Source organism: Solanum pennellii, chromosome 3 (genome assembly GCF_001406875.1).
Source record: "Solanum pennellii chromosome 3, SPENNV200".
Lineage (NCBI taxonomy): Eukaryota > Viridiplantae > Streptophyta > Magnoliopsida > Solanales > Solanaceae > Solanum > Solanum pennellii.
Genome location: NC_028639.1, coordinates 2,602,465 through 2,619,663, shown reverse-complemented (window position 1 = coordinate 2,619,663; position 17,199 = coordinate 2,602,465). Strand labels below are relative to the sequence as shown.

The 17,199-nt window shown below is 32.1% G+C and overlaps 2 protein-coding genes across 2 annotated transcripts; one reads left to right on the top strand and one right to left on the bottom strand.

The window, feature by feature from the left end:
- Nucleotides 1-1,477, top strand: LOC107014920 (putative septum site-determining protein minD homolog, chloroplastic). The gene has a single exon (XM_015215040.2). The coding sequence runs from the start codon at nucleotides 203-205 to the stop codon at nucleotides 1,196-1,198; it is 996 nt and encodes a 331-aa protein (XP_015070526.1). The 5' UTR covers nucleotides 1-202; the 3' UTR covers nucleotides 1,199-1,477.
- Nucleotides 1,478-2,425: 948 nt separating this feature from the next.
- On the bottom strand, nucleotides 2,426-8,999 carry LOC107014918 (UDP-N-acetylmuramate--L-alanine ligase-like). Its single transcript, XM_015215039.2, has 14 exons — nucleotides 8,634-8,999; nucleotides 7,765-7,967; nucleotides 7,610-7,680; nucleotides 6,651-6,739; nucleotides 6,428-6,478; nucleotides 6,195-6,290; nucleotides 6,013-6,089; nucleotides 5,317-5,479; nucleotides 4,073-4,147; nucleotides 3,497-3,747; nucleotides 3,351-3,420; nucleotides 3,151-3,246; nucleotides 2,736-2,814; nucleotides 2,426-2,546 (listed from the first exon to the last, which is right to left on the bottom strand). Exons 1-14 carry the CDS (start codon nucleotides 8,910-8,912, stop codon nucleotides 2,488-2,490), a joined length of 1,659 nt encoding a protein of 552 aa, XP_015070525.1. The 5' UTR covers nucleotides 8,913-8,999; the 3' UTR covers nucleotides 2,426-2,487.
- Nucleotides 9,000-17,199: the final 8,200 nt, after the last annotated feature.

Sequence of the window (17,199 nt, the reverse complement as noted above, 5' to 3'; positions counted from 1 at the left end):
AAATCAATAACATTTTTCTCTGACTCGGGTTATCAATTTCGATTCGGATTAAAACAATTTAAGTCCTAGCTGCAAGAAAGATATCTTACCTTTTTCACTTCCAGTGCCGTCTTCTTCTCCTTTCTGCTAAGCGACATCGAAACATGTTCTTGTGAAGTTTCCTCTCTTTCACCCAAATACAACACTCTTCTTCTACACAAAAATGTTATCTCTGCAGCCACTCAACCCTAAACCTTCCTCTCTCTACTCTTCCACCTTTACCCCTCCCAATTCCTTATCCCCCAAAACCCTAAAACCCATTCCGGCCTTCAGGCCTTCTAGAAACTTCTACCCTTCCATCCATTCTATGCTCCAGTACAACCGCAAGCCTCAACTCGCCGGAGATACGCCGAGAGTCGTCGTCATTACATCCGGCAAAGGCGGCGTCGGGAAGACCACTACCACCGCCAACATCGGTCTTTCATTAGCTAGGCTCGGCTTCTCTGTCGTCGCCATTGATTGCGATGTTGGTCTCCGCAACCTTGACCTCCTCCTGGGCTTAGAAAACCGGGTTAATTATACTGTTGTCGAGGTTCTCAACGGTGATTGCAGACTTGATCAGGCTCTTGTACGTGATAAGCGGTGGTCCAATTTCGAGCTGCTGTGTATTTCCAAGCCCAGATCCAAATTGCCGATAGGGTTTGGTGGGAAAGCTTTGGTTTGGCTTGTGGATGCCCTAAAAGCTCGTGATGAAGGTGGTCCGGATTTCATCATCATTGATTGTCCAGCTGGCATTGATGCTGGGTTCATCACGGCTATAACTCCGGCAAATGAGGCTGTACTAGTGACAACGCCAGATATTACCAGCTTAAGAGACGCTGATAGAGTGACAGGATTGTTAGAATGTGATGGAATTAGGGATATTAAGATGATTGTGAACAGGGTTCGGACTGATATGATAAAAGGGGAAGATATGATGTCTGTATTGGATGTGCAGGAAATGCTAGGGCTTCCATTGTTGGGGGTAATACCTGAGGATTCAGAAGTTATTAGAAGTACTAACAGAGGTTATCCCCTTGTGTTGAACAAGCCACCAGCTTTGGCAGGTCTGGCATTTGAGCAAGCAGCTTGGAGGTTGGTGGAGCAAGATAGTATGGAGACTGTAATGATGGAGGAGGAGCCAAAGAAACGTGGATTTTTCTCATTTTTTGGACGATAGCGTAATGATTCTCTTCTTAGTAGTGGCTTTGGTAAGCTTTCTGTAATTGTTTGATTGTGTGTTTTGGAAGGTTCTCTGACACAAGCAAAACTGTGTATAGTAGAGAGTTAAACGCTTGCATTCTTCCTTTATTACTATTCAAGATTCTGTTTGTAGGATAGTTGAAGATTAGTGCAACTGTTTTGTTTTTGTTGGATTTGAGCTGAAAACTGTGTCATGTGCTTCTGTGATTTTTCCTCCTCTCTTCCAATCTAAATTTGAGTTACTTACTCTCACTTACAGTCCAGTCTGTGATCTCCACTCTATTGCCTTATTTGCTTACTATGCATGTACTGGGGAATTGCACTTAAATCAGTGCTCACAAGTAGATTTTCTATGAGTTCCCTCAGCAGTGGTAAATTTAGATATTTGTGGGTGTAAAATACCTGTGTTAGTGAGAGAATTATGTAGTCTCTTTGCAGACAGCTCATTAGATGTTGATATGCACCGCGCCTCAATCGAAATGGAACCTGTTTGAACTTCCATAAGCATTGAATAGAATTGATTACAGTGCACAACAATATTGTATAACAATATTGTATAAGGCAAAAAGCCCCTGCTCTACAAAAAGAAACCAATCATGTGAATGGTGATCATTTTTTTGCCAAGACAAATACTTCTATCAAAAATTTGGATCTCCTTAACCTAGCAATTAATCAACAGTAGAGGACCTACAACACTATGATTCTCTATAAAGGACGAGCTATCTTCTGTATTCATAAATGCACCAACAAGAAACTAGAAATTAGGGGATATACTTTTGAGTGTAAATAGCCATCCTCAAAACATTCGAAAGTTCTCTTATATCCTTCACAAGATCCACATGATTGCTAAGCTAAAGAGGCAGTCCATAAAGGGAGGAACTGTACTGCTACCAATATGCATAGTCAAGAATCAAGATGATCAGTGATGCTGGGAGGTGAACTGATAGGGCTCAAGAAATACTATTGGGGTGCAACTCAGTGCTTTCTTACTCCATGCCTTCTGTATCATTGACCAGGTCTGTTCCCGGAGTGGTGAATTTGCTGCAGTAGAGAAAGCAATCAATGGATGCAAACATCTCAAGCAGTTGAACATTATGATCTTCATATCTGCATGACGAGATCATCTATCATGAGGTCAGGCTTGCCGCCATATATTTAGTGCAGATGAATGTGCACAATTCTAGGAACCTTGGATTCAAATTTAGCCAATTATATGTAAAGGCTATAAACGTCTTGAGTTTGCTGCCAGTCTCGTGATGCAGTATATTATAGTAATCTGTGCTGCAATTCAATTAGTAGTTTACGACCCACTGAAGTTATGTTTCCTGAAAAAAAAGATGTCCAATTCAAATCTCATAAATAAGAAGCGTAAAATTTGTGTCATTTTTTTACAATTACTATTCCTTTCTTTGTTTTCATGTTTCCCTTTTGGTCGATCTTGTGAAGAATGATCTACTTAGACAATGGACTAATGTTATGTAAGGGTTTCCAGTCATGGAAATCAGAAAGTTCACCTGCTCCTAGGGTCATGATGACAGTTTCATGATCGGGATCCTTGGATATATGAACAACCAGCATTTCCAACACCTGTATCTGTTTAGTCAAACACCATTAAGAGATGGGGTTTAGCCAAGATGAAACACAAGTTGACTTGTGCAGTACTATAATTGATGTGGTATACTTAGAACAACGACGATAGATACTGTTAATTAGAGAAAGAGAAGCTTTCCTCTGTTTCACACCATCGCATTTCACAAAGAGAAATTTTCTTTTATTCATTAGAGACCTAAGAATAGGAACTCCGTATTTTGTGAAATTAGACTTGATTATTTTTATGTTCAAAACATTTGCCACTACAAGGACATCAGAGCAAAATTTCAGGCAACTCCAACATCTACAACTGTGAGGAAGTTTTCTGTTCCGGCATACCAGGGAAGGGACAAACTCAGATGGTGGGCCAACTATAGATACTGCAAGATCGCGTCCATTGATCTTCCACAGATTTGTTTCTCTGGCTTCATAAATCTTGCAGCAGAAACAAATTACATCTCCTTAGCCAAGACAGAAAAGGGGGACAAATACATTAACTTAAGCAGCTTTAACATCGGAATTCAAAAATGGGGCTAAACCTCTGTTATCACAACCCTGTCCGCATTAGTGAATGCAATAGCAAAGTCATCTTTCAATGCTGCTAAACGACTGCAAATTATGAAAAATTCAAGCATTGTGCAATCAATGTAATTGTAATTTGGAAGGAGAATACTCTTGCAAATACCTGTATGTATGAGGCTGAAATATTACTACAAGTTCTTGAAATGGAAACCTCTGGCGTGCTGCTTGAAGAGTAGCTTGAATCTCGGTGGGATGATGAGCATAGTCATCATATATATGGCACCCACGGACTGTACCTATCCTCTCAAAACGTCTAGAAACACCTTCAAAATTTTGCAAGCGTAATTTCAAAGAAGCAATGGAACTAAGAAAGTTTTTCTCATCCGTAGAAAGAGCATTGATTGTTGCAATGACCTGCCGGTTGGAAAATCCAAAGCAACAGAACTCAACAAAATATGTCTTTACTAGCAGTGGGGAAATGAAACAACTTAGCAAGCTGAACCGTGTTTTCTTCGATTACAGATGTCTAAACTATGATATAATCACGAGCAGCCAATAAAATAATTTTCCAGTTTTGGCCCCGTTGATGTATGAACAAGTTCAGATTGATTAACTATTACTTACATTTTTTTTAGCCAATAATACTTGAGTAAAGATCATATAAGAAGAAAACAGTTCTGCAACTTAAACGTCTACTTACACTGATAAAACAAAAAATAACTTCTGAATGTTTACTTACTGCTAATGAATTAAGAACATTGTGGACTCCAGGCATTTGTAGGCTGATGTCTGCAATATGATGTCCCTTGTGAAGCTGGAATAAGGAAATAATATCTTTAGACTACATACATGCACGGGAATAATAGGTATTCAATACGCCACTTGCTTCAAATAATTCAGAGAGCAGGTATAAATAGAAAACAGCAAAAAATTACTGTACATGGATGGCACTATATTTTTGCATTTTTTCTGCAAGAATACTGTGCAGTTCTCACCATACAGAACTTGTAAAGCTTCAAATTCGTTAACAGAAATAAAAAGTTGGACTTGACAATTTCGCTATAAAACAGAGTTTCTTCACAAGACCTAGAACCTATTTGTTGGTCCATGTCAATATATATTCTTTAATCCACAAGCAAATTCGGGTCCTCCAAAATCAAATGGAGAATGTATAATAACTCAATTGAAGTGACACTGTAACCGTGCTGCATATTTCAAGAGATGGAATAAGGTCAAGCACTCATATTAGGTCACGTGAAGATTCAGAATCAAAAAAGAATATCAGAACCTGGTCTACTTCATATTCATTTGATCTAATGTTTGTTTTTTGTTCGTTCTAGTTATCTGATCCCTACTCCAAATAAAAACTGACTAAAACTTCAAATAAAAAGTCCCAGTTAACAACTGAATGTACATTGTGTTTTTCAAATTTCAGAGTGCATTTGGTAATGACAGAAGCATGATTTATTTTCTGGTGTTTGGTATTTGGTTGGAAATTCGGACAGTTGACTCTTCGATCCTATTTCCAAGTACCCCAAATCGTATTTGGTTATTTTGGGGATGGAGGGAGCAAGAAAGGAGCTTACTTCCCAAATGTTCACGTTATTGTGAGTTGTTGCATTCTTTTTCATAGTCTTTGAAAGAAACAGAACTAAGAAATTGTTTTGAATTGAACTCTGGAGAAAGATTTGTCGAGGAAGACTTAATTAATGATATCCATCTTACGTAGAGTTCTATTAAGTTGCTCTAACACTTTCTTGACAATTGAATTTATGATCATGCAGCCTAGAGTAGCCAACTGAAGTACAAAGCACGTGCAGAATTAGCAAAGCATTTTCACTTCCTTAGGAATAAGCTATGTACAAGTTCCCGGAATGTTATTTTCAGATAATATTTCTAAGAAACTAATGGACTTATTACAGTTTTACATAGACTAGTAGATTTCATCTAGAGCTATATATTTCAAAGAACAAATGTACTTACCAGCTGATAGTCACTACCCCCACAAGAGTTTGGGGATATTGATAAGGCATGCCAATCGTTACAACTAGAAATTCCGTAAGTTGAAATCTGGAATGCATCATTGTGAAGAACTGGAAGAGCAGAGCCTGAGCCCGTTTTGTTGACCAAAGAACATGCAACAGGACTGTAAATCCAATCAGAAAATCATTGTTGGTAACTACATTAGCCATGAAAAATTGATATTTCCTTTTGTTAGCCTCAGAATGAAATCAATTTATGTGATCTATAACTAAAGATACACAAGCCACCAAATGATAGTTTGTAAAACATAAATGAGACCTTCTGTAATAGAATGATCAAGGTATCAGGTTATGGATTAATGTTCCATATCCTCATATATGCAGCATCAACAGGTTGGTTGAGACATGATTTTATAGGAACTGTAGTCTGTGAACTCTGCATAATATATGGATAATATCTTCAGAGTACTGTTCTAAAGGACATGACCAACAAAGTAGCATCAGGTGTATATTTTCTGCTGTAAAACGAATATCGCATAGTTGATTGTTCTCCTTCAGGAGATGTTTCCTATGAAAAATGAGATTTTTTTTGGTGTGAAATCTTCAACAAGTGTCTATTTGAGTAAGAAAATTTGATGCTAAATCCACTCAATCCATGAAATGTATCAACCTTGTAAGAGAAGTTATCAATATATACCTATCACCGCATAAAATTAAATGTCCTCCAACCCTTATCTGCCCTATGAACTTCCTGAAAATAGTTTTAACTGCTTCCTGAGATGACAAAGAAACAATCTGATGATAATCTGGTCATTTCCAGAGACCAAAAAAATCAAATTTAGCATACATGGCAGACACTACAAGCAGTGAATCACCAACCTCGTCTTGAAACATGTCTACATGTTCCCAATCTACATTTGTTACCACAGCTATTTGAGGTGTTACTCCAAGGAAGCAAGAGTCATATTCATCAGCCTACATTAGAAAGTACATAGATTAGACTCACAGGAATAACAATCATAATAATTTTCTCTCTCTTAAAATTTTACAAAGAAAAACCAACTCATGCAAACAACTAGATACAAGAAAAGAGGTGTGAAAGGATTGGATACCTCCAGTACAAAGTTGCAACCAGTTCCACGGATGATGTTTCTTTCAGCTAGCTGCAGAAGGAAATTACATCAAAAGTAAGTTTTGTGTGTAAATGAAAAAACCCACAGTAGGATTCAAATGCTCTAATGTGAACAAAATCAACTTATCAACCTGCAAGCACTGTTGACAAACTCACAATGAGCACATCAAGAGAAACTCCATAAAGATGCAGAGTGAACCTACCTGTGGTACCCGAGCCCCAATTACAGCTGTAAGATCATCCCCCATTGCATCTAATACATAAGCAAGCATACTAGCGGTGGTAGTCTTCCCTGCATTGGTGAATAAATCAAAAGAAAGCACGAAAAGTGAAACTTTGGTGTTAAAAAAGGCTGAAACAAGAGTGGATCAAATTACCAGACTAAATAATAGACAATAGCCAAAGACCTTCCAGAATCAGTCTCCGCTGATAGATATCACAGAGTTCAAAGCCAAACATCTTATCAGGCCTTTAAAGGTCTACGCGTGCACTCATAACATGAATAACCTATTAATTTGCTAATAACATAATAGTTCATTAGCAACATTGTTATTTGCTTATGGGAAACCTGAAACTCTCTTCTCCAAAATGTTGCCTAAATCTCGTTTTTTCTCTTTCTCAGAATAACCCCTTCAGTCAATGGTGTTGTTCTTCTCTCTTTTGAATACTCTATGCGCACAAAAACCAGAGCAGATGCACATTCTGCCAAGAAGTGTTTCCATGGATCAAATTGCTACGCTAATAAAGCAGAGGAGTACCAAGGTTTTGCCAGAGCTGACTAACACAAGCGGAAATGCAAAATGGTTTACGCTATAAGCAAGATAGTGAAGTTCCTCGTATTTCAGATTCCATGGGAACATGATATTACATCATGATTCGAGTCAAGATCTCATAAAATGTTCAGTTCTGTACATAATTACGTTGATATTGAACACAAGTACAATTGCACATGCGTTTACAACAGATTCACCCTAGAGAAGTCGGCTAACACAAATGCTTACACCTCAGGGAACTTTCTTCATATTTCAGACTTCTGTGTAAATATAAGCAAATTGAGTCTAGTCAAAAATCATAACATTGTCCATATTTAGCAAAGCTTAGTATCAAATAGATTTGTCACATACTGACAATAACCCCGTAAACACAAAAGAAGTAAGATTACCATGGCTCCCACTGACAGCAATGAGGTTGTAACCTTTGGTGATCCTACCCAACCAAGCTCCTCGCTTGTACCTACACGAACAGAATCACTATCTGAGTCCAAATCTAACTTCGGTAACAGAAGTTCAATCACAAAGTTAAGATTAACATACTCACACAGGTATTCCAACAGACTCGGCATGAAAAATCTCCACATTGCCCCCACGAATCGCACTTGACACAACAAGGGCATCAGGCACCAACCCATTATTCTTTCTTAAGTTAAGCTCAGAATGACCTATATACACTCGGGCACCTGCTTCTCGCAATGCGTCCATGGCATCGCTCCACATCATATCAGAACCACTGACCTCATAACCCTGGAGTATTTCCAAATTTAATTCAATTTAATACGGGAAATAAACATTTCAAACTAACTACCAGCACACTAGTTCAATTGTCCAAATAATAATGCATCGTTTGATTCATGTATTAGCATGCAAAGGCTATGAATTATGATACACAATATTGCTATGTGCTTAATAATAATGTAGGAGATATGCAATTGTTATTCGGTAGATAATCATACAAGCTTGGATAATTTAATACCAAATGTTGCATCCAGAGTTACATATTGCAAATGGAAGGTAGTACTCTTATGCATAAAAACGGCATTTTTTTGCTGAGCTTTATGTTGGAAATCAGATGTAGTATTCCATTATGAGCATTTTTATGCCAAGATTGTTTCTCTTTCTGTGGCTAACAAAATCATCCTTAGAATTAAGAGGGGTATCACGAGCTATTTTATGAAAGTGAAAAAGTTATTTCATGCATCCTAAAAAACATAACAGGGTTTTGGAGTTCCATATGTCAAATTATTCAATTCAAACATGATATAAAATCACTGACAAATAAAATTAACATTTCTGAAACTCCAGACAAGCAACATCATAATCACAATTTTATAGTTACAGAAATTTAAAGCAAAAAGAAGTTAGCCACCAAATATACATAGAGTGAGTCAGTGAGTGACAGAGAATATATACTTGTTTGAGAGCAAGCATGGCGAGAGCGGACAAACCACAACCTCCGACGCCGACAAAGTGAATCCATTCCTTCCCTTTGCACTCTCTTGCATCGATGACTTCTGCATTGTCGCAATCCGTAGTCACTGGGGGTAATTTCAAAGAAGGGGAAGTTGTTCGAACGTATTTTAATTTGCTACTGTGAACTATTTGGCGGCGATTTGTGAGAGTAATTGCTTGAGAATAACTGGAATTTTTTCCTAGGTAATTCGCCGGCGACATTATTGCCGAGAGTTCCATTTTTCGAGGTGGGGACGTCGGGGCTCAAAGCAAAGTCACTCTTATGTCGTGTTTACTGTTAGGGAGCATTCAAAATTCGTCAGAGAAAAAGTGAAGAAAATTGAATTATACAAAGGGAAATTAACTATTTTGGTCCTTATATTCTTGTTTAATTTCTTCCTTAGCCTTGTAATATTCCACCAAAGACATCTCCAACTCGCACCAAATTTATTCATGATACTAAATCACTTTTTAAATATTTTAATATTATTTTCATTATACAAGCTTTTAATTACACATTATATAAATAATACGTTTTAATTAAATTTTTAATATATTTAATTATTTTTATGTAATATTTTTATAATATTAATTTTAAATATAAAAATTATCTTTTTTATTAATTAATTTTTTTATATATGAATTTTTTTAAAATTAAATTTATGTTAATTTTACTATAAATTATAATATAAATCATAATTGAATATAAAATGAAATAATGTGAATTATATAGTAAATGTTTAGAAATGATTTGTTTCATCAAATAAGAAAATATAAATGAAATACGAAATAATAATATAATAATGAACAGAGCGAGAAATATTTTTTTTGGTGTAAAATTTGATACTGTGGGTTAAAGTTGATTACACCCAAAATAGCGTTGACACCAAATTTAATGTAAAATCTGATGATTTGGGTTGGAGATGTCCATATCGTGTGGTAGAGTGTATTAGGAAAAATAATGCATACATTAATCTTGTGTATTACTAATATCTTGTTTGGTACTCTTTTTCAACTTACATTATTTGTACACTCTATTGTGTAAGGTGTGTATTGTTAATGCCATGGATTCTTAGGTACTAGCAATGCAATGGTTTTAATGCATGCATTAGCAGGATTAAAGATCCAATTGCCCCTCAAAACCTTTTTTACATCTCTTCTACCATAATAGTGTAGAGTATCTTTGTAGATTAATTTTTTATGAAATGCATGCTATCTTTTTCTGCATCAAAAGAAACAATACATAAAAATAACGTTTAAGTCATCTACGGTCTCTTAAAGTTGTCCGCATAATTTACTTAAACACCGAAAGTAAGAGATGTATCTATTGAACACTTCTACCTTTTCGAATTTGAACTATTTACATATTTTATAACAATAAAATAAAAATATAAAGTGTGAAATGCACTCACAATCACATTACATTTCAACAACACGGCAACCCACCATGTTATATTGTTTTTAAACATTTTTTATACTTCTACAATAGAGAATCAAAAGAAAAGGCAAAAGGATTAAAAATTTTATGGCTATTTTTGATGGCTTATGAACGAACGAGACGTCAAATTTTCTAACACGTTATTTCTTCGATCTCTTAAATAATCAAAATAAATTGTAACTTTCTTCTTCGTTCCCATTTTTGGTACAAGAAAGACGAATTCGGTCGAAAAAATAATAAGTTCTTATCAATATTGTTAGAAAAAATGAAGTTACGTCAATTTCTTTTTGTCTGATTCATAACTGATTTTTTATAATAAAACAACACCTTACATTTACGTAAAATATATATTGATTTAAAGAAATAAATTTCAAACTTCAATTCATTACAAATTAAAATGATGAAAATGACCGTTATAAAAGACAGTCATAGCGGTGGACAGGTAATATGAGCAAAATTTAATAAGAGCAATGATGGAAAAGAGGTAAGGAAGACGAAAGAGTATTTTTTTCCACAAAAACTATCTGAAGTGAATCATAAATATTGTGTCATGTAAGCAAAAAATATATATACGATTTAAATTCGAAAGGACAGAGGTATTTAAATAGGTACAGGTTTTAGTTAAGGTGTCTAAATGAATTATGCAGACAACTTTAAGGGGTCGTAAATGACTTAATCCTAAAAATAATCTATGTATAACTAATGCAAACATAACTAATACATGCATTACTAATGTAAACATTACTAATACAATCTATTTAACATTATTCTTATACGCTCTACCAAACGATCATCCTTTACTCACTATATAACTTTTTCCATCATAACTTATCATGACATTACTTTTTATACTATAACTAATTTCGACATGACTAATATTTGAGCCAAACTAACCTGAATTCAATAATATGGGTGATCTTGGAAAAATTACTAAATGAAGCTTATGACTTATGAGAATAATGATGTGTTAGTTTTAAGAGGGATAATTTAGGTATTGCACATACTAATATTAGAACCTTAATGCTAAATAGGTACAATTTTTTTGTAACATGATTTGTCCAAGCTCTTTTTTTCTTTCTTTCACGAGTATGCGATTGAAAATAAAAATAAACCAAAAATTATGAATGAATGACTCAATATTTATATATTTATGATGTGAATTCCACATTATACTAATTTTAATAGAATAACTTTAGACAACATTGATCCACAATTTAGAAAAAACTATATAAAAGAAGAAATATCATAACATCTATAGGTATAAATTGTTTTGGGGTACGTTTATTTTTTGTTGTTGTCCACTAATAGGGAAAAGGGTTTTCAGCCAAAGACTCAAGTAATTTCTAAATTTGCAAAATCTACGTGTTTAAACAATGATATCACAAGGTTAAGTTAAAAAGGAACTTAAATTATTGAGAATTTATTAGCAATTAATTTATCCAAAAAAATTTCATAAAAATTACTTAAATTTATTTCTTACTAAAATAAATTATTTTCTATTTATTTATTAATTCAATTTACGTTAAAATTTTCAAATCCAACTCAATCAGTTCATTTGACTCATCCCTATTATTCAACAACATATTATAATGGAAACCAAACCAATTACGAAAGAACTTCTATCCAAAATAAAAAAGGAGTATCCTAACATATCAATTAAAAAACAACGAAAAATTACAGATTATGACAAATATTAATATACATTTAAAATAAATAGCTATAATTTTTTTAATATTATATGAATACATAAATAACAAAGTTAATCATATATATGAGTTGTACTTTTTAATAAATAATTATTGATTTTAACGATACTTTTTATTTACTATCATTTATAACAATACTATGTTAAATCTGTTATATGTATTAAAAGTGAATTATGTATTCAGTGTATATGCATTATAACCATTTTTTAAAAATATATTATGCTTGTTTGGTAAGAAATCGACACATTATATTAAAAGTGTATTAAAATGTGTGATAAATGTATTATCCATCAATAAAAATTGTCTTATATGTGAATAATAAATTATTCTTTGTAATATGTATTTAAAAGTGTATTATACATGTATTAAAAGTGATTAAGTGAAATAAAATATTATTACTATAATGGCAAAAGTATTCATTACCCCCCTGTACTTGAAGCTTTTTATTCAGTGTACACCTAAACTTTATTTTGTTTCAATTACCCCCCTGAACTTGCTTATTCTTCGAACACGTACACCTTTATGTCCACTCACTACAATCGTGTCCACACACGCACGACACCTAGATAAATATTTTTGCCACCTAGTTAAATATTTTTCTAGGTGGCAAAATATTTAACTAGGTGGCAAAAATATTTATCTAGGTGTCGTGCGTGTGTGGACACGATTGTAGTGAGTGGACATAAAGGTGTACGTGTTCGAAGAATAAGCAAGTTCAGGGGGGTAATTGAAACAAAATAAAGTTTAGATGTACACTGAATAAAAAGCTTCAAGTACAGGGGGGTAATGAATACTTTTGCCTACTATAATTGGTAAATATTTTTTAATTATAATATATTTATTTAACTTTTTCTACAAATAATCAGGAAAGATATGAAATATTCTCTCAGTTTTTTTATATGTCATCCATTTTTATAAATAGTTGGATCAGATTTGTCATTTTCATAAAATTAATGCATAAATTACTATATTCTTCCTATTATACTTTTGATATATTAGTTAATTAGTCTTAAACATTTATGCTTTGACCAAACTAGGAAAACTAATAAGTAATTAATATTCATTGGAGTACTTCACAGTTCACACATTGATTAATTACTCTTTCCATTCACTATTCTATAAAATTTGATTTTGTAAATAAACTCAAAATTTTAAATAGTCATCCAAATGCATTTTAATTTTTGAAATCTAACATATTTATCATTTATTGAAAAGTTGACTCAAAAAATATTTAATAAAGTTATAAGGACAAAATTACTTAATTTCTTGATATAAGTGCAATTTAAAAAGACGACATATAAAAAAGAATGAAGAGAGTATTAAATAGGAAAGTTATCTATTAATTGATTTTGTTCTCATTTTTATGAAGATTACATTTATATTCATCTATATTTTTATCAATTTTATAGGGTTTCTATTGAAAATTTGTTTTTTTCCCCATTATAATAGCTATAGTTATAAAACAAAATTTATGCGATTAAGCAAACATATATTAGTTAATTTCCTTCGTCCATTTTTATTTGTCATGTTGCATTTTTTTGACTAATTTTCAAAGTTAAATTAGATTACATTAATTTGATAGTTTTTAAACAAAAGATTTAGATATTCAAAAATTATATGAAAAGTACTATAAATTGCAATTTTTTGCATATCAATATGATGAAGAAATAAATCTTAAAATATTGGTCAAAGTTCTTATAGTTTGACTTTAAAAATAGAAACCATGACAAACAGTAGTAATTAGCTAACATAATTACAAACTTGTATTAATTACAATTCAGAACTTACTTCTAGCTATAATTATATTCTCTCTCGCGCCTCTCTCCCTTCTCTCTGGAATCTCCCTCGCCATTTTCCTTTTTTTTTCTCCATTCATCTCTCCCTTGCCTCTCTCCTCTCCCTGCCTTGTCTCTCTCTCGCTTCTCTTCTGTCAGTCTCTCTCTTACTTTATACAAACACAAATGTATAGTTTGTGTTTGTATAAAGCGAGAGAGTGGGATATACAAATACAAATGCATATCTCACCGCTCTGTACACTTAATACAAATCTTCCCATGTCAGCTTTCTTTTGCGTTTCTCTCTTTCTCTCTCTCTCGCTTTATTCCCTCGCTTATACAAATACAAATGTACAATTTGTATTTTTATTAGTATAAAGCGAGAGAGACGGGATATACAAATAAAAATACATATCTCTTAGCGTTATACACTTATAATTATACAAATGTAAATCTTTTCATGTCCATAATTCTTTCGCCTCTTTGTCTTTCTTGCTTTATATAAATACAAATTATACATTGTATAATGTGAGAGAAATTTTTAACTCGATTCAATTGTATATGAATTCAAATTTTTATGCAGGTGTACAAATACAATATATATATATATATATATATATATATATATATATATATGTACACACGCACAATATTTACATATATACAATAATCTAACAGATATACATATACATGTTTTCAACAAATTTTAAACATATGGAAAATAAATAAACCACACAAATAAAATCTGAAAAAAAATATTTTTATTGATTAAGATATCGGTACAATTTTGTTGATCCCTTGATTCTACTTTCCTAAGATTTATCCATCATTCGAGCGTCGTTAATGGCGTATTTCTCGAACTAAGACGATTTAGATTTGACCTCTCTACATGAATAATCCATCAATTTGCGGAGTATTCAGGATCTTGATCTCTTTATGAAATTCTTGAGATGCCTTTTAAGGAAATTTAATACCCTTCATATAGGCATAAATTAGGGTTTAGGATTAAGTAGCCTCCAAGAATTATTTGAGTTGAACACAATTTGTAGAGTCCCAACTCGAATTGAACACATCTTATAGAGTCCCACAAAATTTTAATGTCTACAAGACATATACAATTTGACTCTTTGCCCTCTCTCGCTTGCCTCTCTCCACTTTTTCTCAATCTTGTTCATTACTCTCCTTTCTATAACATATAAATTCGAATTATATTTAATAAATTATAATTGTGAAGGATAATTAAACTATTTTTAAACGGTTATATACAAAAATAAATAGAATGATAGTTTGGTGATAAGATGACAGAGCAACGTTAATGGGTGGAGGATGTAACAAAGTGACGTTTATTTGTTAGTTCATGATGGAGGGTTAATACATAAAGTATTACTCTAAATATATAATTGTTTAAACAATCAGTTAGTTAACACTGTTATTACATAACCACCTGGCATTTTATAAGCCGCCCTTTTTTTTTACGATAAGATTTGATGGTCAACTCACTAAAATAATGATATTGTCTAGAGCATAATTATTGACTGTTTTTTCCCCACTTTATTCCCACTAGATTCATAGCAATAATGTGTTTATTTAAGTTATTAAGGTCAAAGTAGCTTAAAAGATAAAATGTATAGTCTTTCAACCAGTAGCAAAACAACATTATCGGATAATATATATAATAGGTATTGAATTCCTTAAGTTAATTCATGTGTTCATATTTTTAAATTTTAAATTCTTTATTAAAAATCTTAGATTCGCTACTGATCTCTTATTAATGAATAGAAATTTATAAACTGCTCCGATCCTCATTTTTTAAACTTTTGTAGTTAAACGTACAAGAAGTTAAATTTTAAATATAACCATAACATGAACTTTCAAGATTTAATTTTTCTTTTTAACGATAAAGTTAAAAATAAAACTAAATTAGTAGTCCGTTATTACTGTCAAGTCCATTACTAAGCCCCTAGGCCCTAGTCATCGATCAATTTGATTCATTGAATCTATTATCATATTTAAAAAGAGAATATGAAGAAATAAAATCAATAATTTGATTGCCGTCAACAGTTTGATTCAAAATACACTCATAATACAATTACACCATGTGTTTTTTGTGAAACTATAAAAATTTATCATCGCTAATTTTTGTTGTTTACTATTTTTCTTTGTGTTATACTGTTGGACCTAACAACGCGGAATGTTGTCTCTGTTGGTAACAAAGATATATATGTTCCTTTGGTTGATTGGTTTTGGTGGACAACTCAATCAATAATGGAATTACACTCTTGACTCAATTAAAATAATACTAAAGAAGTATACTAGACTAGTAAAGGAATTAACTTTTTTATATATATTTATTTGATTTGATTTGATTTGTTCTCTTTAAATAGAAAAACAACATTTGGCATGTAGATAAATGAATTATAATGGAAATAATAAGGGAGACCATTATCAAGACAAAAGTTGAATCCTCTTTTTCTCTTTTTTTCTTTTTTTTTTTGCAGTTAGATGTATTTGGACTGCCCACCTACAATATTATTATTGAGGCGACACATGTCACATTATATTATTCAATATTCACTGGCCTTTTTGCTAGTTATTGTTAATGTTTTAATTTAATTAAAGTTACTTTAATGGGATAAATGACATGCAATAGACATTTTTAATTCTAGCATATTAAAAGATTTAAATTGTCTCAAGAAAATTCAGTCAAAATAATTATAAAAAAAAGTATATTAACTTTTTATTTCACAATTATATTTGTCTATAACACATGAAATCATTGCAAAGAATAATTACTTTCGTCTTAATTTATGTTGTTCATTTTTTCAATTTGTGTAAAACGAATGTTATTAAAAAAAATTTATTCTTAATAAAATGAAAGGAAATAACCAAGAAACTTAATGGACCATATAACTTAAGAAGAAGCAAATAGAGAGCCGGTTCTTATTCTCACTTAATAAATAAATAAACAAAATATTTATGAACAATTTGTTTTTTAAAAATGCAGTAACTAGCATATTATTTTAATTTAAAATCACTAAATATAAGAAAATTTTAATTATATCAAAGGTGGAGCAATTAGAGTCGGTTCTATTTTCCCGTGTTTGACGTGTACCGGCCAACACACTTAGAATCTCACACGCAAAGCACAAGCGCCAATGAATGTAGCACGTTGAAAAATGACCACGCTTATGGCAAGACACTTTCGATAATAAATTACGCGATATATATATATAGAATATAAAAAAATAACTTTTAATCATGTACAAAAATTTCAATTTTTGAATATATGAATAATAACTTTTAATCATGTACAAAAATTTCAATTTTTGAATATATGAATAGGTGTCGATCTAGAGGGTGTTTAAATTGAGTTAAAAATTAATCAAATATATTTTGTGCAAAAATGTTTGACAAATTTAAAAGTAATTTAAAATTACTTAAAAATAAATATATTAAATCAAAATAGATCTACCCTATTTTCTATTTTTGACTTAAAATATACTCTCTCTTTTTTTTAAAAAAAAAGTTAATTCAAATAAACGCTCGATGATTTAACGAACTTAAATTCTAAGTTCACGACCAAAACACTATATTCTTATTATTCAAAA